The sequence below is a fragment of the Saccoglossus kowalevskii genome, chromosome 4 (assembly GCF_978046115.1).
Source record: "Saccoglossus kowalevskii chromosome 4, keSacKowa6.1, whole genome shotgun sequence".
Lineage (NCBI taxonomy): Eukaryota > Metazoa > Hemichordata > Enteropneusta > Harrimaniidae > Saccoglossus > Saccoglossus kowalevskii.
The window spans coordinates 23,105,118-23,130,879 of NC_140644.1; the positions used below are offsets into that span (position 1 = coordinate 23,105,118).

The 25,762-nt window shown below is 34.5% G+C and overlaps 2 protein-coding genes across 4 annotated transcripts; one reads left to right on the forward strand and one right to left on the reverse strand.

Annotated features, from left to right (window-relative positions):
• Nucleotides 1-299: 299 nt before the first annotated feature.
• Nucleotides 300-20,913, reverse strand: LOC100375592 (coiled-coil domain-containing protein 169-like). Of its 3 annotated transcripts, none has more exons than XM_078013160.2 (10): nucleotides 20,700-20,913; nucleotides 16,441-16,577; nucleotides 14,497-14,579; nucleotides 13,685-13,839; nucleotides 8,217-8,315; nucleotides 7,695-7,748; nucleotides 5,989-6,009; nucleotides 4,304-4,327; nucleotides 1,735-1,826; nucleotides 476-716 (listed from the first exon to the last, which is right to left on the reverse strand). In XM_078013160.2, exons 1-10 carry the CDS (start codon nucleotides 20,799-20,801, stop codon nucleotides 629-631), a joined length of 855 nt encoding a protein of 284 aa, XP_077869286.1. In that variant the 5' UTR covers nucleotides 20,802-20,913; the 3' UTR covers nucleotides 476-628. The 3 variants fall into 3 exon arrangements, with proteins under 3 accessions (XP_085354098.1, XP_077869286.1, XP_085354099.1); XM_085497973.1 differs by lacking the exon at nucleotides 20,700-20,913 and adding an exon at nucleotides 19,034-19,096; XM_085497972.1 differs by lacking the exon at nucleotides 5,989-6,009 and having other exon boundaries at nucleotides 300-716.
• A 1,700-nt stretch (nucleotides 20,914-22,613) lies between these two features.
• On the forward strand, nucleotides 22,614-25,535 carry LOC100375887 (alpha-N-acetyl-neuraminyl-2,3-beta-galactosyl-1,3-N-acetyl-galactosaminide alpha-2,6-sialyltransferase-like). Its single transcript, XM_002739336.3, has 4 exons — nucleotides 22,614-22,970; nucleotides 23,365-23,759; nucleotides 24,506-24,613; nucleotides 25,263-25,535. The coding sequence occupies exons 1-4, from the start codon at nucleotides 22,614-22,616 to the stop codon at nucleotides 25,510-25,512; spliced, it is 1,110 nt and encodes a 369-aa protein (XP_002739382.1). The 3' UTR covers nucleotides 25,513-25,535.
• The last annotated feature ends 227 nt before the right edge of the window (nucleotides 25,536-25,762 follow it).

Below are 25,762 nucleotides of genomic sequence, written 5' to 3' on the forward strand. Positions count from 1 at the left end.
TTACTGTGTAATTGAGTAATAACTTTTGTATTAATTTGTAACTTTTATACAGATTCTCAAAACCAATAAATAGTTATAACCTTTCCTTTAAGCCAGTACGATAGTTATAACCTTTCCTTAAAGCCAATACGATAGTTATAACCTTTCCTTAAAGCCAATACGATAGTTATAACCTTTCCTTAAAGCCAACATGATAGCTATTACCCCAAAAATATTTATCTGTTATTTAAAAATTCATGACTGGGTTTTTACCTACCATTACATGTCTTGTAATATTAACCGATATACTGCCATTGCCCTTAATGTACGAGTTTTGTTTTACTTTATTTTGAATCTTATAAATCTTATAAACACAGAAAGAAATCTGGCTGGCTGTAGAAAGGTTGAAACCCAACACTGCTGCGACATGTATGGAACCACAAAATTACTGTTTTCGACTAATTCATTGGTCCAATTCAATATATATATAGACGAATTTCTCCCTGTGGTAATATTATTTACTGTGGACTTTCTCTATAAATAACAACTCTATAATGAGCCTTATCTTACACAAACAGATAAAGTTGTCTTTTGATTTTGTTAAAAAAAGAATAAACAACATTTTTTAAATTCATTGTAGATGTGATGGTCAATGTAACTTTGGCAATTGTTTAACAGCTGCTGTCTTCTTAATCGGTCCCCTCCTCGGATCTAAAATTCTCTGATTGTCTGGAACACTGAAAGATACAAGTAGGAATGGTATGGCATCATAAATAATTTGGAATGATGGGGTTTAAATACTTGGATTGCCATAACGATAGTAAATCTAAACAAATTGGCATATATTATAACAAGTTGTAAGGTGACAATAACATTATCCAGCCATGGTGGACAATGATACTGTGACTTGCAAGCAAAATTATTTTTTAGGGTTAAAATTTATGAAAATGCAAAAACAAAGATCTTTTTGTGCAAAGAAATTCTCTGAAAACATTGGCACTTGATAGCTTTAACTTAACAAATATCAAATCTCAATATTTTGTGGACACACAAGAGTTCTCCTGGTAAAATACAAATAAACCTTAAAATCTAGAATCTTCCACAAATTAATGTTAGGCCAGACTTTTATTATCCCTTGTTTCGCAAACCCACGGAATGACCAGGAGCCGAAAATGAAATAAGAATAAAATTTTATTTCAGCGTAATTTCTCGCGCCTGCCGACTTGTAAGTGCAAAAAATTGCTAAAAAAAACTTAAAAAACTTATTTTTATTTTCAATTTTGTTTTCGCCCGCCGCATAACAATTCCAAGTTGTATTTTTCTGGGAGTATGGTGATCAAAGTACCAAAGTCTTGCGCAGATGAGAAACAAGGTTATACATGGAATAACATTTTATTTCATTTCTTCTCTCCGATCAATGATCTCACTGACAATTCTTTGAGAATCACACAAATCTAATGGAAAAAAAGAATTAATTTTATTTTTTTTCCCGCGCTCCTCAAAAAAATTGCCTTATAAAAACTCGAGAAACAAGGAATAAAAAAAGTATGGTACCGTAAAATCTGTATTAGAAGCCACATCCCTAATAGAAGTCGCACCAATTCTCTTTGAACTGAGGACTAAAAATTCACCATTTCTCATATGTGTAGATGCTCTAATAGAAGCCCCATTCCCTCTGTTGCATTGTATCATTTTAAAAGAAGCCCCGGCTACTAATACAGATTTTACAGTAATACATAGTTAATAATAGCATACTTATGATAGCTTCTTGGACTCGCCATCGGATCACTATAACTTCCTCCTCCAAATGCATTCCTTTTCTTTATCTCATCAATACTTGACTTAGCCTGTCGGAAGAAAACAATTCTTTAAGGTTACCATGACAACTGTATGCAAACTATTTTAATATTTCCTTCATTTCATATCCATAGTTTTGCTTCAATGCTACTAAAATGGTTAAATATGTTCGAAGATACACGATGCTAATGGTTTCCATGGTTACAAAAAATTTGAATAAAAAAAAAAGAAAACACACCTTTGAAATTTGTAAAATTTTGTTGTTATAAAACAAATATATCAATATACAATTTCAGATAATCTTTTAGATAACTTTTTTTGAAAGGTGAACAGATAAGTAGTGAATTGTGAGATATTTTGAATTATTATAAGAATCTATTTTAGATTGCATTGACCAGGATAACAAATTAATTTAGGGATCAGAGAAAAATATCTACAGTGCAAATGAATAAATAGCATAGATCTGAATAGATAAGAAAAGCTTTTGTTTTTCCCCAAATTTTTATATATAGTGTTGACCACCTCTTTATAAAGTATTGAGCATAGGGAAATATGCAAACATTTAGGTAAAAAAAACTATTCTCATGCATACTTTTAATAGATCAGTATACTATGAATAAATTTATTAATTAGAAATATTGATTTTCAAGTTCTTACAATAAGGAATATTTAAAGGTCCAATCAAAAATAGAATTACAACCATATATGTTTTAAGGAGTCAGTGGTAACATTTTTTTGTAAAACCATGGAAATGAAATCAAAGAATTATAAACAAACAATACAGTGTGTACCCATCTACTGCAGAATATGGCCCTCTGATTGGTTGACAACAGTATATCCATGCATCCAATCAGAATTTTCCATGTATAATACAGAACAAGTGAAATTCAAACGAAATGAAACATGGGCGTAAATCATCAGTGAAATCAACACACAGCCATGCATGTTGGATTGGTACACACATACATACTTGCAGTCATGCAGGTATAGCTAGTCAAAATTAAAAAAAAAAAAATTTCTTGTTCTACCTGATACAGTTTATACATCATCTTTTGGTGATGGATTTCTTGTAGTAACTGATGTTAAAATATTATTTATTAGTTATTATTAATTTATTTTCATGTTAAATTGTTTATATTTAGACATTTATCAATCTACTAAACAATTTGTGTGCAAACTGTATTTAGTTGTTCCTGTTGGGAACAGCGCCCTCAACAGATGAGAGCTCGCAATATTGTGAGAAAAGGTTTTGACAGACCAGCATTTTACACACAAATTCTTTTAGTAGAAAACTAAATCTGATTTTGTTATAAAAAAAAAAACTACTGAGTTAGAGTCAGTCAAATACTACATGCATTAGTTGTTATATTTATAGGAAGCTAAATATTTTATTACTTTTTAGTTGTTTTTTTATGAGGTTAATTAATTTTAACATTCTAAACATATTTTTTAAATGAAATGTCTACTTCCCCCCTATTGGAATGGTACAGTCCATTTCCCATGCAAAACAAACATGCTTAGTGAATTAGTGTGTCATCATTTTCATGTGTCACATGACATGAAATGCAACACAGGACAATAGCAACTGAGAAAGCATGCACTTATACGACTACTGAGGCATTTATGCAATTATTAAATAAACATACAGCCATGCTTAACACAATGTGATAATTTATGCAATTTAGTTGTGAGGGAAGTATTTGTGATTGGGTGATCAGTTTGTGAGAACAATTTTGGCGTGTATTGAACTTTTAGAATGAAAATGAAAATGAATTTTAATAAAGACATGCAAATAAAACATACAAAGGGGGCACAATTTTCATGCATTGTAAATAAATTTGATGTCATGCAATTCTGTACATTGTGTGAACATTAAAAATGCATCTCAACCAGTTAGAGCTGGTTTTGATCTAGTCCAGGCCAGTTTGAACTGGTTTTGATCTAGTCCAGGCCAGTTTGAACTGGTTTTAATCTAGTCCAGGCCAGATCTGGTTTTGATCAAGGATACACTAAATTTTCACTCTTTTATTATCTTTAATGTCTTTTTCAGTGGAATAATTTTGTAATTTCCTCTGACTATGAATTTTTGAAAGCGAATTTTCATTAAGTGTCAGACCACAGATAAATAAGATAAAAGTTTGCACCTTTCATAACTGCAAATCATTGAACACCATTGACAGTTGCAGTAGAGATTCAAAGTTTGTCAAAACAGAAATGAAGCCAAATTAAATCGAAATAAGATTCTATTTAAGGAGAAAGCATGAAATACGCAAGTACTGTACAATATGCTACTCATTATGCACTTCTAGAAATGCACATTTTTGTCAATATGACCCTTGGTGCATATCATATGTTGCAAACCATTATCTCTTTATCTATTAATGATCAGACACATCATCAAATTAAAAAACTTGACACAAGATGAATTACCAAATTAAAGTGGGAAGAGTGATATTAGAATAGTGGGCACTCATGAAGAGTGGTTCTCACAAACTGTATCAGGAAAACCGGGAATATTGGCACCTACATCATTGTGTTTGATCTTTGCTGCCTGCAGTTTAGGACGATACACAGAGAAATGAATTGGCGGCGGGTGGAGAAGGACAGCGAACATGAAATCATCGACGTCAAAACATGAAAAGAAAAAAATACAAGAAGTGCATGGAAGTGTTAAAATCGGGAAATATGGAATTCGATTTAAGCATATTGATTTGATAACAAACTGAAAGGAAAAGCTGGAAATTATGATAGGTGAACGATGCTGAAAGAAAATAGGAATTAAGATGTTGTTACAACTGCTAGAAAAGGACGGAAAAGATACTTATGATTGAAGGAGAATATGTGGCCAGTGGCAAAGATAGTGCATATCTATTTTTCATTGAGACAAATTAATTTTATATTCTTACAAGTGTTTTTTAAAAGGAATGAAATTGACATGACCAAGTGGGTAGACATGAAACTACTGGTACTCTAATAATAATAATGGATGCCATGAAATTGACATGCCTCAGTTAACCATGTCCATTAGCCATGAAACTGACATGTCATTAGCCATGAAACTGACAGTCTGGGAACTTATATAACTAACATGGCCATAGTCATGAAACTGACATGACCAGGTGGGTAGACATGAAACTACTGTGATGATAATAATGGATGCCATGAAATTGACATGCCTCAGTTAACCATGTCCATTAGCCATGAAACTGACATGTCATTAGCCATGAAACTGACAGTCTGGGAACTTGTATAACTAACATGGCCATAGTCATGAAACTGACATGACCAGGTGGGTAGACATGAAACTACTGTGATGATAATAATGGATGCCATTAAATTGAAATGCCTCAGTTAGCCATGAAACTGACAGTCTAGGAAGTAATATAACTAACATGGCCATAGTCATGAAACTGAAATTATAAAGCTAATGTCCAGGCAGTCCTGAAACTATCCTGACCTGACATATCAGGGTAGTCATGAAACTGTAATGACAGAGTAGTCATGAAACTGATATTGCAGATTGCAAGTTCTGAAACTGGCATTTCGGGTAGTCATGAAACTGATATGGCCATGTTGTCCAGAAACTTGCATTCCGGGGAGTCATGAAACTGACTGCCAAGTGTGATGATGTACTAGTATTGAATTTTAGACTAATTACTCGACCATGGAACTAAATAGAAACAAGGTATAACAATTGATATCATCATTAATTAGAAACCATATTTTGATCACCTGGAACTCTATAAATTAGTTCACATGAAGCAGACTCATGAAAATGTTTTTTTGTTTGTTCGGGTTCTGAAATTGAGTTTTGATAAAAATCAATGAAACAGATAAATGAGATGATTTGGTGTGAAATGACTTTGGTTCAAGTGAAATGAAACAATGAAAATGAAGCAATGACAGTACATTGAATGAAATAGACATAAAGGATATTAAGTCAGTTCTTTGTTTACCTGCTTTGAAAGCTATAGAAAGTTTTTTTTCTTGGCTTGTGAGACGGATAGGAATTCTAGTGATTTATTAAATAATTTTTAACTCAGAAGTTTTGAAAAGTTGAGAAATTTGAAAAAACATGCTAAAATAGCTTAATTTATGACTCTTTTCTAGCATTTCAGGTAATAATAAGAAAGTTTATTTGTAAAATTCTGAGATATGCAATTTATCTACTTAACAAATCAAAAATAGTCAAAAAACCTTGGCTGGACCTACGTGATGATTATCTTTCATCGCCTGCATGGAGATAGCCATATATGGATAGTGATGACCATATATGGATAGTGATGACCATATATGGTTAGTGATGACCAATAAAAATGCAAATAGCAGGATATTAGATACATGTATGTAAAACAGAATGAAAATAAAATTAGAATCATGGGTAATATGCCAGGATGTTGCACTCGATAACAGGGGGAGTATAGCTCTTGGAAGAAGGGGTACTTTTGCTGTAAAAATAAGAACAAAACTGTTAGAGCAATAAAATAGTACATGCAACATTTCTCAAAATCACCACACAAGTTACAAAAATGGAACAACAAAAAATATGGTATTCAACATTCTATGAACGAAGAATATAAACTGCTGGTACACATTTAAAATGTCATCGAGTTATTCTGTGTTTGAACAGCATATGATTTCAAGAAACAGCAATAAATAATATATGAGTGGGAAATATGGTACCATAAACTTTATAAGTTTACAAACTTAACCCAACAAATACTTTCCTGGTGTTGTGCAATACCATATGATTCCCCATGAATAGTTTGAATATTACTAAATAAGGTTCCCCAGGTTAATGATATTTATCAATATGGCATATTTGTATTGATGAAAGTAATGCATGTACATGTAGCATTTACTGCATGACCCCTCAACTCAATTACATTTCAGTAAAGCAACCAACACACAAGCACAATGATTTTTAGCCCATAACTATAGCAACATGAGTACGCCACAAAGCACAGCATCACATGACCTAATATTTAAATGATGTCCTAAGAACATTTAGACTTTTTTATTATTTCTAAATTTTTGTTTCTGTGAGTACTTATCTTGTAGAATGAAAAATATTGGTACATGGTATTTGTTTCAAAGATTAAGCCTAAGTCGCAACCCTAATTTTAATGGTAGATTTTTGTCTAAGCTTTGTGATGATTTTTTGCACTGGTATGCTTAAAACAAGGCTCTGATTCACAGAGTTCTCCTCTACAATTACCATACATGTAGAATGGTAGGCTGCCAGGGCACCATCCCACTGGTTACTCACTCTCCATACCAGCTGCAAGACATTGACTCTAAAGTCAGTGTGTGACTGTGATGTTGATTGGCTGATAGCACGCTGCTAATCTAAATAATAACTTTTTTAACAATTCAATCATTTTTTATATCCTGTTTTGTGTTTTTGAAGTGATATTTTCTAAGTGTCAAATAAATTATTATTAATCTGAATAAGTTAATTTTTCCTAACAAAGAATAACAAATGTATGTGATTCCTGACGAGTTATATCAACTGACAGTTGCCATAGTGATGAAAGTGCTACAACATCATCGCAAAGAATTGTCATGGTCTAAACTTAGCAGCAAGACTAGTAGGGTGTGGGTAACCAGTGGAATGGAATGCCATTGACTCTAGATAAACGTGAACTTTGAAAAGCACTTCAGGACCAGCACATGGTTAATTAAACAATGGTCAATCATGGATGAATTGCATTAAGTCCCTTCATGATTTAAAAAAAACAAAGTTTGATGAACTGATCTCAAAACACAATCTCTTTTTCATTCTTATTCAGGAATTATCAGCAGGATGGATATTGCGTAAACTGTTCAATTTTGTATCGTAATTTGAAAATCCAAAAGCATATAAAAGACTAAATGCAAAATACAGACTCAGAAGTATCGCAAAGGTCATGACTCACCTGACTGATTTCAGTTAAATAGTTCTTTCTTTCATCGTTAGCTTTGTGAAATGCCTAGATAAATAAATAAATAAATAAACATACACAAGTCAGTAATATGCACATGTGACTTTTCCAGTGTACCGGTAATGTCAGAGGTTAATTATTCACTGGGTTTTAATTTCGCTCATTTCGCTGACTGGAAAATGCACTAAATTAATTAAAACCCAGTGAATATTTAAAAGTTAACATAGAACACATTATATAAATGATAAAACTGTGAATTTAAAACCCACTGAATATGCCTGAAATGGTAAATCAGCAAAATTTAAACCCAGTGAAAATTAGTCATTTTACAGTATATACTTTAAGTTGTGGATATACGGAAACACCAAGCCTGTCAAATCTAGATAACATTATCTAAAATTCACGAACTGTCTCATTAAAAAAGATTGCATAACAACTGGTTTTACATTTTTTTTTAAATATTACTGTGAATGTCCACACATAGGAATGAAAGCAAGCATCTTTAATAAGCCTTACCTTGGATTCTTGGTCCAGTCTCCATTCATAGTCTCTCATTTGACTATCCAAACTAAGTTTATCCCTGTCAAGTCGCCGTATAAGTTTTTTAAGAGCTGCCTGCAGAAAATTAAAAAAACAAAACAAAAAGATTATTTTTTATGGCAATATTTGTGTCTGCATTTCATCTGATTCACATGCAGCACTCTATAATTATCTCAGCTCTGTTTTTAGAACCACTTCATTCATATTCATTTTGATTTATTTTATATCAATCATATATATTATATTGTATACAATAAATTTTAGCTATATCGTTTTATTATTTTGTAATTTGTTGTTGTTTTTATTACATACAGCTTATTTGTTTTATTTCAACAATCACTGCATGCCTTTATGATTACCGTAACTTTAAAAAAAATACTACCAAATAAATATTAAAATAAAATACATATTTAAATAGAAATAAAACTCAAATAGTATTCCTCAAACTGGGATACTATTTAATCAGATTGAAATCATATATCAAGTAAAAATAACCAACAGACATTTCCACTGTCATTGTCCTCCTTGGCAGATGTTGTAATTTATTGAAAACATTAACCATAATGATCTCCTCTAACTGATCTTTATGGGTTGTAAACTTGTTTATGGCAGCATTTGTTTACATTCTTTTAATAGTTTGTGTAATGGCAAAGATCGGATATCACTAGCCTATAATGATTTCATATCCTTTCACTTCTAGGGACAAATTTTGAGACTTTTTAAAAAAAAAAATATGTACATTCTTGTAAATTTTGATTGAAATTTGAAAACATTTGTCACTTTGGAACAACATTTAAATAAAATATAAAGCAAATAGAAATATAATATAATTGGAATCGAGGGAGGGCATGATGTGCGTCAAAAATATACATATTGAGAAAAAATCAAAACACAACATATACTTTAAAACCAACAAAACAAAACAAAATTGGGGACTCAAAAAATAATTGCCATCATGCAAAGATCTACGACCTGAATTCACCCTTCCTAAGTGGCCCACCCTTACCGAGTTTTGTCCTTGTCTTATTGATAGGATGGGAAGACTACTAAGCTCTACAGTTACACATAATCACCAAATGTGAGCGATTAAAATGAACCTGTTTTGAAAACAACAAAGGCTACTTTAATCACCAGATGGGGACACAGTTAATAGCGTACGGTGGTTGTCCTCGCAGTGTCCCTACTTAACCTGAGTCACATTTACCATTTAAGTGTAAGTACTTAAAAGCATCTAAGTTAAAACTCTGTGAAAATGTTATAAAAGCAGGAACACGGGGTAGCCATTAGGTATATCTTTAAATGCATCATGTAATATTCAGTGCTATTCAGATGTTGTGGTATTCACCACAACAATAGAAACTGAACACAAAGCCATTTCAAAGGCATTGTGTAACTGAAGCAGATTGAATTAACATTTTTTTACGGCTATTGACAAAGGGCCATTGTCTGAAGTGTCTAGTTATTTTGAAACGTTACTTAGAACAACGATTACCAAATGTCACCTACTATATACCATTAAAGCATCATGGTTGACTGAACTTAATTGTTCATCAACTGAGCTAAGTACAATGCATTCTGGGATTATTTTTTTTTATAATATTAGCAAATCACTAAATGAAACAATATTTAAAAAAAAAACAATAATAATATATGAATTTCTGACACAGCAAAAGTTTCTAGACATAAGGAATAATAGAAACCAATGTTAAAGATCAGTGCTTGTTACGCCACGTATGTGTGAGATTTGTGTTGACAAACAATGATTTTCCTAAAAGCAAATGAACCCTGTGGTGAGCATAAATACTAGATTTGTGGTAAATGCCATTTTACCTTCTTAGAGTCATTAGCTGCATTCCAGTCATCCTAGGAATTACCTAGCGAAATCATAGTGTCTCTTTTTTCGTAGGCATTGATCTAAGCAACAATCAAAGTGGCCATCTTTGTTGATTTGAGACCCATATTTTGAACACACATAACATGATACCCATCTCGTTTTAAAGATAAAGTGAACATCTTGTCAATTTCATAAAATTATTTTCGGTATTCAAAACAACATTTAATTTTCAATTCAGTGAAAATCACTTTAACACAGCAAACACATACCAAGAAATTTAATGAATTTAGATAAATTTATACCATATATTGACATGAGCACAATGTAAGCAACATAAGCTATGATATCTTTCTGATTCATTGCGGTGCTTAACTTTAGAACCAAACTAACTTGATGTTTATATATAACATGTATCTTGAAAGAAAGAAACAAACATGGTATTGTGTGCTTAGATTTGATTCTAGACACCAATACTGTCCATATCATCCTACAGAGATTCTAAAAGTTTTAGCGGACCAGTTAACATACTGTAAAAGGGTTAATTATTCACTGGATTTTAATTGTGCTTATTTCGCTGATTGGAAAATGCGATAAATTATAACCCAGTGAATATGTAAAATTTAGCATAGAACACATTATCTATATGATAAAACCTTGAAATGCTAAATCAGCGAAATTTAAACCCAGTGAAAATTAGTCATTTTACAATAGTCAAGTAAACAACCAATAAACTATTCTTAATTTGCAGCTTATGTTCTGTTTAGTCTAAAATCACTCAACATCACAATATTTAGTAGAAAATCAAGTATATGATATAATTTCTTTTAAGGCTTATTGTAAAACCATTTCATTAGCATTTCTCTTCACTATTTTGAGATTTTGAACTTGGCAGGGAAACAATGAGTTCTACTGTTATTTTACATATTCAGGTGGATTTTAATTTAGCAGAATTTACTTATCAGCAGAAATTGGGTAATTAAAAACCAGGGAATAATTAATGCATTTACAGTATATTATTTTTTACTGATAATAAATTACATTTTTTTAAAAATGTACAAATGCCAATGACACTGTTTTGACAAAACTGTTCTTGTCAAATTTCAACATCATCTAATTTGTACGGTTTTCAAAAGTTAAAATATAAAAACCAAAGTCCAATATGTTTGAATCAGAACCGTATACCAAACTCACTTTATGTCACTATGAATCAAAATGAATATGAAAAATATATTCAAATGGAAAAACAATCGGCACAAAATTTAAGCAGAATAACACTACAGTTATTAAAGGGGAACTAAATAGAGCCTATTTTGGTGTTTGTATTTATCAAGTTATGTATATTGATTATAAATTTGAAAAAAAAAATAAAAAAAAATGATTATCTTCAGAGTTATGATGATTTAAATATGAGAAACCATAAACCTGCGAAGGACTTCCGTTTGCGCCATCTTGCCATAAAAAAACGCCCTCATGAGGTATAAACAGGTAATGTAACAAAGCATGATGACGAAATAGTATCTGATTAAATATAAGCAACTTAGGGAGCCATAGCTGGCTGGACTGGTGAATTGACTTCTAGTCTAGGTTGTTTCGACTTTTACGTTAATGTTATTTACAAATACTGCACTGTGCGGCGTGCAAATTATTCAAAGTATGGATGCTGGAGTATGCAATCTTGAGTTCGTAGGGTGGTGGTGGAAACATTTTCGTCCATGTATTCACGGGGCTGCACTGGCAAATCATGGGACAAGTGTCACAGGAACACCAAGCAGATTGTTCACAGACTTCCGTGTAATTTGAAATAAAACTTTCATCCGAACAAGGGGCATCGTCGACGATATACTCTCATCACTCACACTAGACTGATCTGAATCGTCACAGTATACCGTACTTCCCTGATCATAAGCCCGGAGGCATGAACACGTAAAGGAAAAGTAAGGGATGAGCTTGTACTCAAGGACCAACTCAGAAAAAATGATTTTGTTTTGGGGTTAAACACTGTAACCATCTTGCAAACAACGAAAAATTATCCAAAAAAATATTCGTTCACCACGCCGGGCTCGGGAAAATAATACTTATTTTTGAAAAAAAAATGCGTCATTGAAAAGTTTGAACGATACTTACAATGAAGAAACAAACATGTTCATAAAAAACACACACATTTTATTACAATACGATTTACATATTGTCTGAATTTACGGTGAAATAATGGGTAGGATCTGTGAGGAAACAGTGGACGAAGGCATTTATCATTATTTTCGTTTTGGTATGTTTTCGATCGTACGCAAACTCTCGACGCAAAACAATTTTCCACCATGAGGTTTTTCAGCACGATTTGACCTGGAACAACTTCCTTTGACATAACAGGTCATGTCTTTCATTAATCAATCAAAATGATGTGTCGTAATGATGAAATTTTCCGATTATTATATTGACGATGATTTTTTTAGCGCAATGCGGAAGTGAATTACCGCAATGTTAAAATGCGATCTGTAGCACTGATTGCAATGAAAAAAACGATGATTTTTTTCCCTAAAAACTGGCGATTCGCAATTTCCGAAATATAAACGACGGTTAATAGTAACCGTGGGTAAACTGAGTGTTGAGGAAGAATTTAAACACCTTTCTCGGTCGCCAACATGTCTCATCGTTCAAACCCTAGGCCTTTCATGATAGTCTCAAATTAAACCATGCCCAATAACCAGGTACACGCCTTGACGATCACATGTTTGGCTTTTCGAAGGCTACTACTCAAAGAAATATGGATTACTCCAGAATTGCAACATTGATGTTCATCCTGAGTAAATGACAGAATAGAAACGATGCGAATCACGTTGTGTACGTTCGCCATGCACTCTGAACTTGAAATTAATGCGAGTTTTCTCATAAAACTAAAAGCATGAACCAAACTAACATGCCATCACGATTATTATGAAATGAAACACACCTTTTACACGCATATTTTAAAGAATATCGTCGACGCCCAGTAAAAACACTCTGGGCTTATAATCGTGAATGCCCTCAACTCGATAAATACCAAGTAAAAACATAGGGATGGGCTTCATACTCGGGAGGGGCTTACGATCGGGGAAGTACGGTACTTTAACGCAATTGGGCTTTCACTCTCAGAATACTGTGGTTCAAACGCATAAGGCTCTAACCAAAGTTTTAAAAAGCACATTGTGCATATAAAAGTTGAGTTTATACTAATAGTACACAACGCTTGGCAGCATGAATGGCTATGTACAATGGCGTATACGAATGCGATCAGATACTAAAACGTCATAGCTTTGAAAAGTACCCGGATGTTAAATATGTTCGTTCGTTAATTATTCCCCTCCATGAATGGCCTCCATGGCAAGCACTTCAAATGCCTATCCAAGCTACAGTTATAATTAAAACAAAATTAAACCACTGCAATATTATTTCGAATACAGTTTAGAATATACACAACTATAAATTAAGGCCGCATTTAGGTTCGCTTGAAAGGTAATATGGGCAAGCAACAAAGTGAAGGTATCCAGTATAAAGTGGACTTCAGACACACATAATAGATAATATTAATTAGTGACGGTTACATTTAGAATGATACAAAGCAGATAACGCTTACTTCTGAAAGTTCATCGTAAGATTTCATCTGTGAAGTGTTCCCATCCCTGGCACTCTGTTTTGCATCATCTATTTTGTCTTTTAACATTAAAATTTGTTTTTCTAATTGTTGATTAAGTTCTTCCTGTGTTTCATACCTCGTCTTCCACTCATTACCTGAAAAAAGGATAGAAAAGTTGAAGCGATTTGAGAGATTTCTCGCATTAGAATAACTGCAAATGTTGTCAGGGTGTTCCTGGCACTTAATTACTATGTCATCATATTTTTTTTCATATGACCTTATATAGCAATCCAATGGGCAATACACTCATACTTTGTCAAATGCCAAGAACTTTCACGAAATTGCCTGGATGTGTTTTATGTCATCACACATAAGTTGCAAGCCCTTTCTTTATCAATCCTTGGTTAATGGTAATCTGGTTGTAGATAGTTGACAATCGCCAGTGGAGAATTCGAGATGAAGTTCATCAAAGTTAAGACAAATAATATGAGTGAATTTAACAAATGTGATTATTTACAATAATGAAAGTTACACAGAACAGGTTTGATATACCGCAATTTTAATAACTGTTAAAAACTTTATTTTTCTGTATTCAACAACTTGAATACAATCAATAATTGTCACACAACCATGGCAAAAAATTGATATATACATATATACAATTCATATACAACATAGCAAAAATTATTGTTTGTGAACATCTGTTTTACAGACGTGATATTTCAATGCAATCAGTGCCAAATTTTGATGTCAAGTTCAATCCACATTAATGCAATATAACATCAAACAGATTAGAATAAAATATTAATTACCTTCTTCTCCGACTCCATCTAACCTCTTTTCTAATTCAGATACCGTTATTCTGAGTTCCTGCGTTGACTGCTCCAGCATTTCTCTGTAACAGACACAGACCATAGATGTAAATCAGGTACAATATCAACCAAAGACACTAAGTGAATACAGGGACAGGTAACAATGGTAAACAGTTATGTTAACTGTTATTAAAAATATAGTGTATCAAATATGTACTACTGTTCATACACTGTGGCGTAGATTTTGTTTGAAAAGATGATGAATGAATGAAAAACATTGACAAGTGAAGATATTGTATTATTATTTACTTGGATCAATTCACAAAGAAAGTGTCAACTTCAAGACGGTTTACAACCTGTTTTGAAAATACATCAAATCAAATTTGTTCAAAACTTACTACGATACTACTGCTAATAATGTGTAGCGTAGTTTTTGTTTGAGATTCTTTCATCAAAAGACAAAATTAATATTGTGTAAGAGTTTGTACGTCTGTAATGTAACTTGTCAAGTGTCTTTTCAAATACAATTGCAGACCGTAGCTACACCAGGTACCACAGCACACAAAATACAATTGCAGACCATAGCTACACCAGGTACCACAGCACACAAATGAAAAGGCTTACTGTTTTGGTTAATTTGAGCTTTGCGGTCATGCTCCATCAGTCCGAAAATTTCCCATTGTGTGAGAGCTAGACTGAATTTGATACAGCATTGTGAAATAAATAACAAGTAAATCATTGTGTACTATTACATGTTGTAATATTGTCCACCATGATTACTACAATGACCTTGAACTAGAAATTTGTGTCCCTGCTGTTACTAAACCCTTCAAAATCATGTGATGTGTGTGCCAAGATTTAGTCTAAATATTCTAGATAAGCCAAGCGAGTGATACATATCACATGGCTGGATATATGTATTAACATTCCAATGGGTGCAGTGCCATGGCTACCAATATGTCATGTATGATTATAATTACATCATGTTCACACACTCCCCCTTCAAATTATAAAGAATAAACACAGGAGACTATTAATTAATTAACATCTAGAATTCACATTAATTACAGATTAACTGTTTTTTTTATAGTGCCAGAGAAATTTGAATATCACATTTCATATTAAAGATTTCACGCATCAGGAATTCAATACAGATACTCTGACTATGCCACAGGCGACGGGAGATGTTCTTCTAAAGTTCTAAACAAACCTTGGTCCCAATCAAGCTTGTGTACTGCGCGCGTAATTTCGCCAACGTTCGGTCATTTTTTCCCGATTTACAGTAATGTATTTAATATTAAATTACCAAGTCAAACATACTGTAATTAAATTGTTTGAAATTAAGCTGATTGACCTTACAATAAAATAATTTCGGTCCGAGGCAACGTTGTCATCCCGATCGTTAATTGACATGTACGTGGACACGAGGAGTCGAGGACATGTAAACAAGGACACGTTTTGTGAACACTGAAGTTATACTTTTTTAAAAACAAATAATATCAGATGTTCGTGCATCATATCAGCATTCGATTTAGGTCATCCACACAGTCACGGACAGTGTTTTAATCCGATTAAAAGGCAGTTTACAAACAAAACAGACAACATTGTAACAAAATGGCGACCATATAACGGTCAATCGTCAACACGAAGCCAGCTGATCAGCTGCATTGTTTATCAGGAATGTATTGGCCAGGTCGACATGTGTCCGTGTGAATATTTTAGAATTGTTCAATTTTTGGCCGGAGACCATGTACACGGATTAGTAGGGATAATAAAATACAGCTGATACATGTGTGTACACCCCCAGAGAATACACGTCGATTTGAGCTTAAGTTCAGCTTGCTGCCAGGTTCGCTTTGAAAACAACGTTGGTTTTGTAGGTTTGTCGAGTCTAGTTGTGCCCTACAGCGAAGATTATGACCTTTAAGTGCTAGATTTACTTACTTCATTTGTTTCTCTTGCTGGAGTTCTGTCCTAAGACGGTCTGTATCGTAGTCGCCCTCATTCATGGTATCTCCAATCGCCATACTGTACTGCTGAAGGGTTGTTGGGCCGAGGTACCCAGTGCGCATGCGCAGTTGCTATTGGAGATGAAACACAACAAAGTCGTGAGAAAGTGTCAGATGAAGGCAAATTAGATATATAACCATCAATTCTGTATAATCGTTGAATGATAAAAAAAAAAGTATATAGATTTATAGATTTTCAATTCCTGACAGCTGAACAATTTAGATGTGAAGAGTATACTTAGGACGTGTTGGCAAATTACGTGTGGGCGGGGCGGGTGTAACTTGATTTCTTGGTGAACTGCCACAATTACGGAACCACTGTTTTCCTACCACAATTCCAGAGAACTGATATTTGAGAGTGAATATACCAGGGCCCAATTTGCACATGTGCAGTGAGTGCACATGCATGTTTGAGGTCCAATTTTATTCATTTCACGTTCGTTGTTTCCAGATGATGATGGAATTTTATGTCCACTTTATGTCAGTTGTAGTAATTTTAAAAGATAATCTAAAAAGGAATTTTCCATAAATAAACTAATTCCCCCGTGTATTAGACTGGTAATCTGCGTTTTGAGTGAAAACGAAAGTACCTGGTGTCGCCCAATTCGCAGTACACTTTTCAAATGATATGGCAATCTACAGTATAAACTTTGTTCCAGTGTTGTCTTTGTGACTTGCATATCAATTCCCCCTTAAGGTATTTTAGTATTCTGTAATTCCTGTCTGAATTTGTAATCTATTTTGCCAAAGAGTTGCCCAAATTATCTTATACCAGCTTCAAATATTTTTTTGTTACATCAATTACATACATTATTGTTTATCCAAAGTTAAATCACAAATAAGAATGCGAGACTCACATATTATCAGATGTGAAACATATTGTAGTAGCACTTATGATGCAGTAATCTTTACTTCATAGCAAAACTACTCGTTAGTAGAAGCGTCAATTTGTCTAATCTTTTTAGTTTGCTGTTCAGCAACTTCTTCCTTCTAATTATGTGGTAAGATACACATACGATTTGAAATTATATATATTTCTAGTATATATATATATATATTATATATTTTTTATATCGGGGCAGACAATTTTTGGAGATTGTTTGTTTGGAGTGCTGCTACTTTTTACAATTAATATAAGGTTTGAGGCCGCTGTCATAAAATGTCATTTACTGGTGTTAGACCTAGAAAATCTTCCTTGCCGACACCGATACCGTTGCTTGCGGATGGAGCAAACAATGAAAGCTGAAAGTCTAGATTACGTTACTGTGCGTACCTATTTTCCCGATATTACATACTTGTTAGATGATAAATCCATTGCCATAGTAACACGTATTGATAAGTTATCCTACCCCCCCTCCAGTACTGAGTTAGGCCATGTGAGCTGACACTGTCCATTAATATGTGAAATACTTATTTTTAGGAAAAGTAAATTTTCACTGAAAAGACATGTTTTTTTCACTGATTTTGATGAATTGAATGTGAAGTATATAAAAAGATATTTATTTTCAATGATTCACCCCTTCAGTGAAAATAGCTAATATATTTTCCAAGTGAAAATAAAGTAATTTACTGTGGTTTTAAATATATGAATACTATGCACACACAATCGTACTCATGGCCTTGGCAATTGTAGGTACGTAGGTATGTCGATGCTGTCACGGCAACAGTTAGTTCAAGTGGTCACATTTAAACTTAAAATAGTTCAGTTTCCAAGACAGGAAACATTTTGCGCGTTGGTAATATTGAATTGGTCACTTGGTCACTTTGTGGTTGTTTACTGTAAAATTTTATAAAAGTCTTAGACTTGCCGACTGTAATAGTGTCAGTCAACGAGTGTTTACATGTTCAGTTGTTGCTTGATGTACAACTAACGCCACTAACGACCTACCCAGCCAGCCTACCCGTACCCTACAGACTGTGACCATTTCCAGGCAACATGCTACAGTTATGAGCGCTGTCACAGAATCATTACTACGTACCGACATTCGATGGTTAATCACTCTGAGTTCTAAAAGTAACATTGGCTGGAACATTGTCATTTGACTTCACGGTGTTTTAATACCTGTGGCTTATTGTGGAAGGTCGTCGTGTCAAACCAATGGATGTGTAATGACATAGACTAATCATGCTTAGGTTTTCAAATTTGAAATACAGGTTAAATGCCCTACGGACCGTACTTCAATTAAAGAATGGTTTATTATTGACGGGAGATATATGTGGCGCCATGCAATGATGCTGAGATACCACGATTTACGAACCGCCGAATGTCGACGCACTGCCTATAGTAAAACTTATTCAAGTGTATTTTGTTGTATGTAGAATACGGATAACGTAATATTTGTTATTATATCGAAAGATAAATTAAGACACTTCGAACGAAACTCGACCGTGACCCAATCAAAATACCAGTTACGCCACAATACCAATGGTCGTCACGCTCTTCATACATTGTCCTGCATTGCTTTTATTGAAACAACGTCAATTAATTCGATCCAAAACCGAGACATAACGTAAAAAATAAGCCTTACCGAATGCCGGTTGTGAAACGGCCTAGACGTGTAACGGTACTTGGACATTAGTAGCTGTACTGTCACATTTATACTGAAGCGTAGAAATACAGCCGGACCATACCACCAATGCGGGTTATAGCTCTGTGAATCACCCAATTCAGTGGGTGTAATATTGCTACATACCTTGCCTCGTATAGTTATGTGTTTAATGACCTTTGAAATGACGAATGTCAGAAATGTCAGAAAACAATAAGCGAACTCCCATGCACATATGGTCGACCAATACTAGCCGATGCGTTCCGAATGTAACCGAAACTCCGACACATTGCGTTATTTTATTTTATTTTATTTTATTTTTTATTTTATATTATTTTATTTTTATTTTATTTTATTTTATTTTATTTTATTTTATTTTATTTTATTTTATTTTATTTTATTTTATTTTATTTTATTTTATTTTATTTTATTTTATTTTATTTTATTTTATTTTTATAACATGGTCCTTCTGGTTCAAATACCAATGATACAAGGGAGTACGAACATGACAATCAGTTATACCAATACATCCACGGGGATTTCCATGTGAGATGTATTTGACGATATTGTCGCTTCACGTGCCGAACTGATTTAATTATAAGTATAAATTTAAAGGCGACTGCCCTCTATCTACATCCGATATAAAAGATGGTGCAATTCCTAATATCAGGATTGGCGGGATATCCTTGCAGATGCCGTATGGATGGCATGAACATGTTTTCCGCCGACGTTACATTAAACCTAAGGATATAAAATATTGTTACCAGTCACCCGAGAGTATATTTCATGAATATTGACTGGTGTATGTAGTGTGTCTTTGCCTACAGGCGTTACAACAATCAATATGCATATCCACGAGTAGTCAGTCAACTTTTCGAGAAACGGTGACTTAGGGGGACCATTATATCAATCCCAAGAATATCCCCATCCCCTTTGGGAGAGTTTATAAATAAACATGTTACCGTTGCATGTACATTACATGCAATATGGCCTCTGGGAATTGTGGGGTCGTAGCCTGGGAGCGCTATGAATTAGGAAAATCACTTACTCCTGGCTCGCTCGTTGTCACTTTAAAATGCCGCGACACGGTTATCGGGCAATATTTTTCAGAAATGGAAAAAGCGAAAGCAGACGTTTGCTCGCGGTGAACGTCAAATGAAAAAGTTCGGACTATCTGCCCTCACTACGTAAGAACCATTATGTCACAGTCTGGGGTCACAGTGTATGAGGTTGGCAGACGGCGATATGTAGAAACAGCACTCTAAACACAAAGCGAGCCTTTTAAAATATATAATCGATCACAATATATACATGTACTATACCTTTTCCCACTTGTTACTGTCTTTTTATGCGCATTTTATCAGTGGATCGGAATGTCGATTCACTCACAAGAATAAGTTCTAAAGATTTTGTACTCGATAGTTCCTTTGTTGCCTGGCAACTATTAAGGAAGCGCGATGGAAACTCGCATCTAAAACGAACGATCGCGCTAAGATCCACGCATGCGGCACGCAACAAATATTCCAATTTGTCTTCTTCGTTCACTTCTTCATTCTTTTTCACGAACTGGAATAGTGTTTGGCGTGAAGTACAAACACCCGATACAAATACAATTTTAGGAGAACTTTAAATGATTTGAGATTCATACCTGCGATGCATCGTACGGCAATGGTTCCAGTGACATTCTCCTGGCTGAAGTCGGCCTGGTACGATAGTAAGTACTCGGTGATAGCAGTCTTGGTGTCAACATTGTGATGACGGGGATGAACTGCAACCAGCCACGCCTAATATAATGTATTTACGGTCTAGATACTGCCGAAATAAGGAAGCATTTCGAAGACTGCAAAACACGGGTTTCTAACACGACTATGAGGCCGTATATATATATATATATATATATATAAATCTTGCCGTGTACTGTTTGCATAAATCTAAAAGACCGCTGCTATGTGAACAAGAATTCGTGTTTTGTGAACTAAACCGTTAGAAAAATATTGACTCACTAACAGCATTTGAATTCATCCAATCAATTCAGTTGTGCACTTACGCGAAGTGCACGCCTGTTTGATTCGTTCGTTTCAGTCATACTGATGTGCGGTGATAGTTGTGTAAGATAAACGTGGAGTTATGTGTAATCGCTGTCGGGTTAGTTTAACAGTAAGCCCGATTCAGTATTATGGTGTAGCACAGAACTTATCACTGTCGTTTCTCTGCCTTGGGCTGTGAAGAACACCATAAACCTAAGCTTATAAATCAGAATAGCAAATGTGTTTAATTATTTACTAGAAATAAGTCTGCAATCGGAATAAATTACATCCTTTCAGCAGATCTACCAAGTAGCGTTGATCGCGAGGTCTACAAGTGTTAATAATTAACCGTGGGTTAAATATAAACCTAGCAGGTAAATGAAAACAAAGATGGCTGCGTCCGTGGTGTAAATCTGTACATTTACTGGGAACGCATTTTTACAATGGTAAGAAATGTTTTTCATATAGAGGTAACATAATACGTATCTACATTTAGTTATCTACCGAGTATACGTACATATATACATGTATATACTATATCTACAGGTAGATAGGGGAGCATCGTACCAATGATACGGCATGTAGAACAGACAAGGGCATTATGTTGTTCGTCGTCGTTCCGACCTATAGTGTTCCGATCTACCTGAATATTGAGTTTCAAACTTTGAGTCAACGCGGAGCCACTTTCAAGAATGTGCCTGATTGGCTGTTCAAGCCTATCACAGGCCAATCAGAGAGCAGATTGTCGGTCGACAATTTTTTCCGACGTATCAAGTTCTGCCTTGTCCATATATTTCGACTTAATTGCAAACTTCGATTAATATACATGCATCATCAATATTCATTAGGCTGAAAATATTAAATATATCGGATATTAGAGACGTCTGTCTCTATCTCGTGCTAGAAAGATTATTGGATATATCTTATTTATTCGACAGTTTCAGCCTGATGAATATTCAAGATTAGTTTGATGAAACTTTGGAACACTAAACGTCGGACAAAGACAATATATATATATATATATATATATATATATATGCGATGTAACACTTCAAATTAGAATAATTATAATTTCGTCAACATTTGAAAACGACATTTTCAACAAAATTGGTCGATATATTCGATATAACATCAAATTTATTTGTATAATGTACTATATTGTCGTTAAAATATACGAATTATATTTTCGTCAATTTGAATATATTTGATATAACACTTGTTGCACCGTTCTGAGTCTGATAGATGTTCCACTGTGTTATAGCTGATCATTGACCTATTATTAGATCAATACCCAGATTCTCATCCTTGAAAATAAATACAATTTCTCAATTGCATGAGTTTGAATCCCGATGACATATTAATATTTCTATGAGATGTCGCATGTTTTCGAAGAGAAAATCGTCCGTCTTTGTATTCTCGGGTGATTTTAATGTGTGTTTACAAGAAACGAAGTTTCATTTTTTATTTGTTTGCAACTTTTTTCGTGGATAGTCAAACTAGTACCGAGTATCCCGATGAAGAAAGGCACCGTCACCATGACGACACCAATTGATGTAGTACATTTTAAATTTCAGATTCGTAGGAAAAGAGCGATTCTACTATTTGTCGGGTCAAGTATACTAATTCTACCAACGTTTTATCTAATATATAAACATGCAAACTCGGCACTGCTATCCTTTGCTGACGACCTTCAAAATAAAGACGACCGTAGTGCGTACGTGAAAGAAATTTACAGCAAAAACGAAAAAGTAAACAGAGAATCTCCCGATAAAGATTACGGCGAATCGTTATGGAATCAGAAGAAAAGAGGTTACGAGATCCCTTTGAATCAAGACGTGCCTCTTTCTCACGACAACCACAGTACTTACTACATGCACGCCGATGGAACATTGGTAAAGTTTTAATTACAATGTATAGGGGTACAATATGAGAAAAACTTGCTTAGAAAAAAAATAGATGAAAATACATTAGTAGTCTGCATAAAACGTTGTTTTTACCGAGCTGTTCGTACAAAAATGACACTTACTGAAACTTACACACCAAATAAAATGAATAGCTCACACTAGATTGTATGAACCATAACATTGAAGGATTTTTTGACAATATATATTTGAACTCCCTGAGTAGAGAGAAAATACAACACGTTTCCTAGTGACTGGGACTTGAGAAAACATTTGTTTTGCTAAATGGTAGAAACTACAATTAAAACATGGTGATACAGTATACAAATCTTTCTTCAACCAACTTTTTCATACATATTATTTTTTGTTGATTTCTTTATTGCAGGGGTTGGATTTTCATTGCGGGACGTGTGCATATATCCCGAGCTCCGGTCGACTGATTGGAACCGGCGTGGGTGCAGAGATAGACAGAAATGACTGTGTAATACGCATGAATGTGGCTCCTGTGAAAACTTTTGAGGAAGACTACGGCTATAAAACAACCATCCGTGTGTTGTGTTTTATGTCAGCGCCGGGCATGATAAAAGATGACGTCATGACAGGACGGTCTGCACCAGAACGGATGATATTTTGGGGAGTACACCCCCTAAAACAACCCAGGGCATACAGAATAACATTAGAGGCGATGAAAACATATCCTGATATTAAATATTATTTTTTCCGACCTGAAACGGAAGGATGGGCCGGAGAACTGTTTGAAAGTGAGACGGGAGTAACTAGGCATGTATTTCTATTAATTACGTTTGGATAGTGTTGTGAAAACGGGATAGAGTGTTGTTTAGCCTGTGAATTAAAGAAGAAAATCCATGTTTTAATGTGAAATGTGTGTATTCACTAACTCTTAGTATAGCCGTCTGTGCGATTTACTGCTTCGTTTGGATTACTTCTAGACATAATGTATAACATTTTTGTCTTTCTTGATCGACTTCACTTTTGTCTTTTTCGCTAACTTAGAAACACGTAAAATTTCCGTCTCCCGTAATCAATGACACACGTATTATATGCAAGTATTCTGTTACATTATGACAAAAAGACGACCCCAGACTATACAAATACCATCTCTCCCAAATCTACTAGACTATGTGGTACGCTCACTTAAGATAACCCGTATTTTGTTACCAACCTCCCCGGAATAGAACTAAACCAGAATCAAATGTGGCCCATCATTAACATCATATATATTTTTCATAATTTGTTAACGATTCCTACTTTGTGTGTTACAAAATTCCTAATTTGTGTGTTACAAAAAGTCAGTGTACTAACATCAATATCCTAATACATAATTATGATATGAAGAGAAAATAATATCACTAACTATTACTGTATGCTTATTCTAACTGACTGCTTTGACATACCAAGTATGATTGGCTGTCACCAGGAAGTCAACTGTGACGGTACATAATTCAGCATTATGATAGTTGTTTACTACAATAATGTGATTGTTATGTGTGTGTTTTTATTGGCAGACTTGGTAGTAATTCGTGGCTGTCCACTGGTTGGTTTGCTATGATCATGGCATTTGATATATGTGACGAGATAAACGTGTATGGCATGATCCATGACGACTATTGTGGGTACGTACCATAAATTGTATTCATATCGATTGTCATGGATACGGAAATAATTAAAAAAGAAGAATATTGATGCATTGCATTTCTCCTGTTGGGGGGGGGCGATGTAACACCCTCTTAAAGATGGCGATGTAACACCCCCTTAAAGATGGCGATGTAACACCCCCTTAAAGATGGCGATGTAACACCCCTTAAAGATGGCGATGTAACACCCCCTTAAAGATGTTCTATTGCGGCTAAACATTAATCATGAATGTTTCTTTATTTTCCTACGTTTGGAAACTGCTCTGTTGAATATAATACCAACAAATGAAATAATTTGTGATTTATATTTATTGACAACTAACTAGTTGACAAGTTTAAAAGGCATACATTCATAGCGGTGACAGTCTTCATGAATGCAAGTATTCTCACAGTCGGTGCTACATCACGATCCCTCAAACGTTTCCAGGACCAAACACAAACAGGAAAAAAATTGAATTTTTCTGATAAACACCTATGTTCCGCCCACGCTAACCAACTTTCCCTACACGCTAAACGAAAAAAATCTTTTGTCTTCTATTGACTTCCTGTTCCGGTCCGTCTGTGAGAATATTGATGCACTTGATTTGACAGATAAATTGTTAATAACGCATTTAACCCCACTTCACAGGCAGCATCCCAACGACACGGCACCGTTCCACTACTACGGCATCTACCTGAACAAGACCGAATGTGGATATTATGAGAAGTCGGAGAAAATGCTCAAAGGAGGTCATAGGTTTATAACCGAGAAAGCAGTGTTCGGAAAATGGGCTACTGAGCATAATGTCAATTTTTACTATCCATCCTGGGACGACTATCGGTTTAATAAGACTATGGATACGCCGTTTGTTATGCGAGATAGGTCTGGTTTCACGTAATGGCCATCATGGCCTTCCGAAGTCGCCGGGTTACCTTACAACCATGTTGAATAGCGCCCTCATACGTCTGAAGGCGAGTACGTTGTTACTTTTGTTTGGATTGAAATGGCGGTCAAACGTTTACTTATATTGCATTACACTAGGAGAGAGAAACGATCGCTGTTTTTATAGCAGCGACATATTCCCAAAACGCTACATGTTCGGCTCCTACCACGAAGGGGTGGGGTGGTGGGGTGTAGAAATGTAGCTA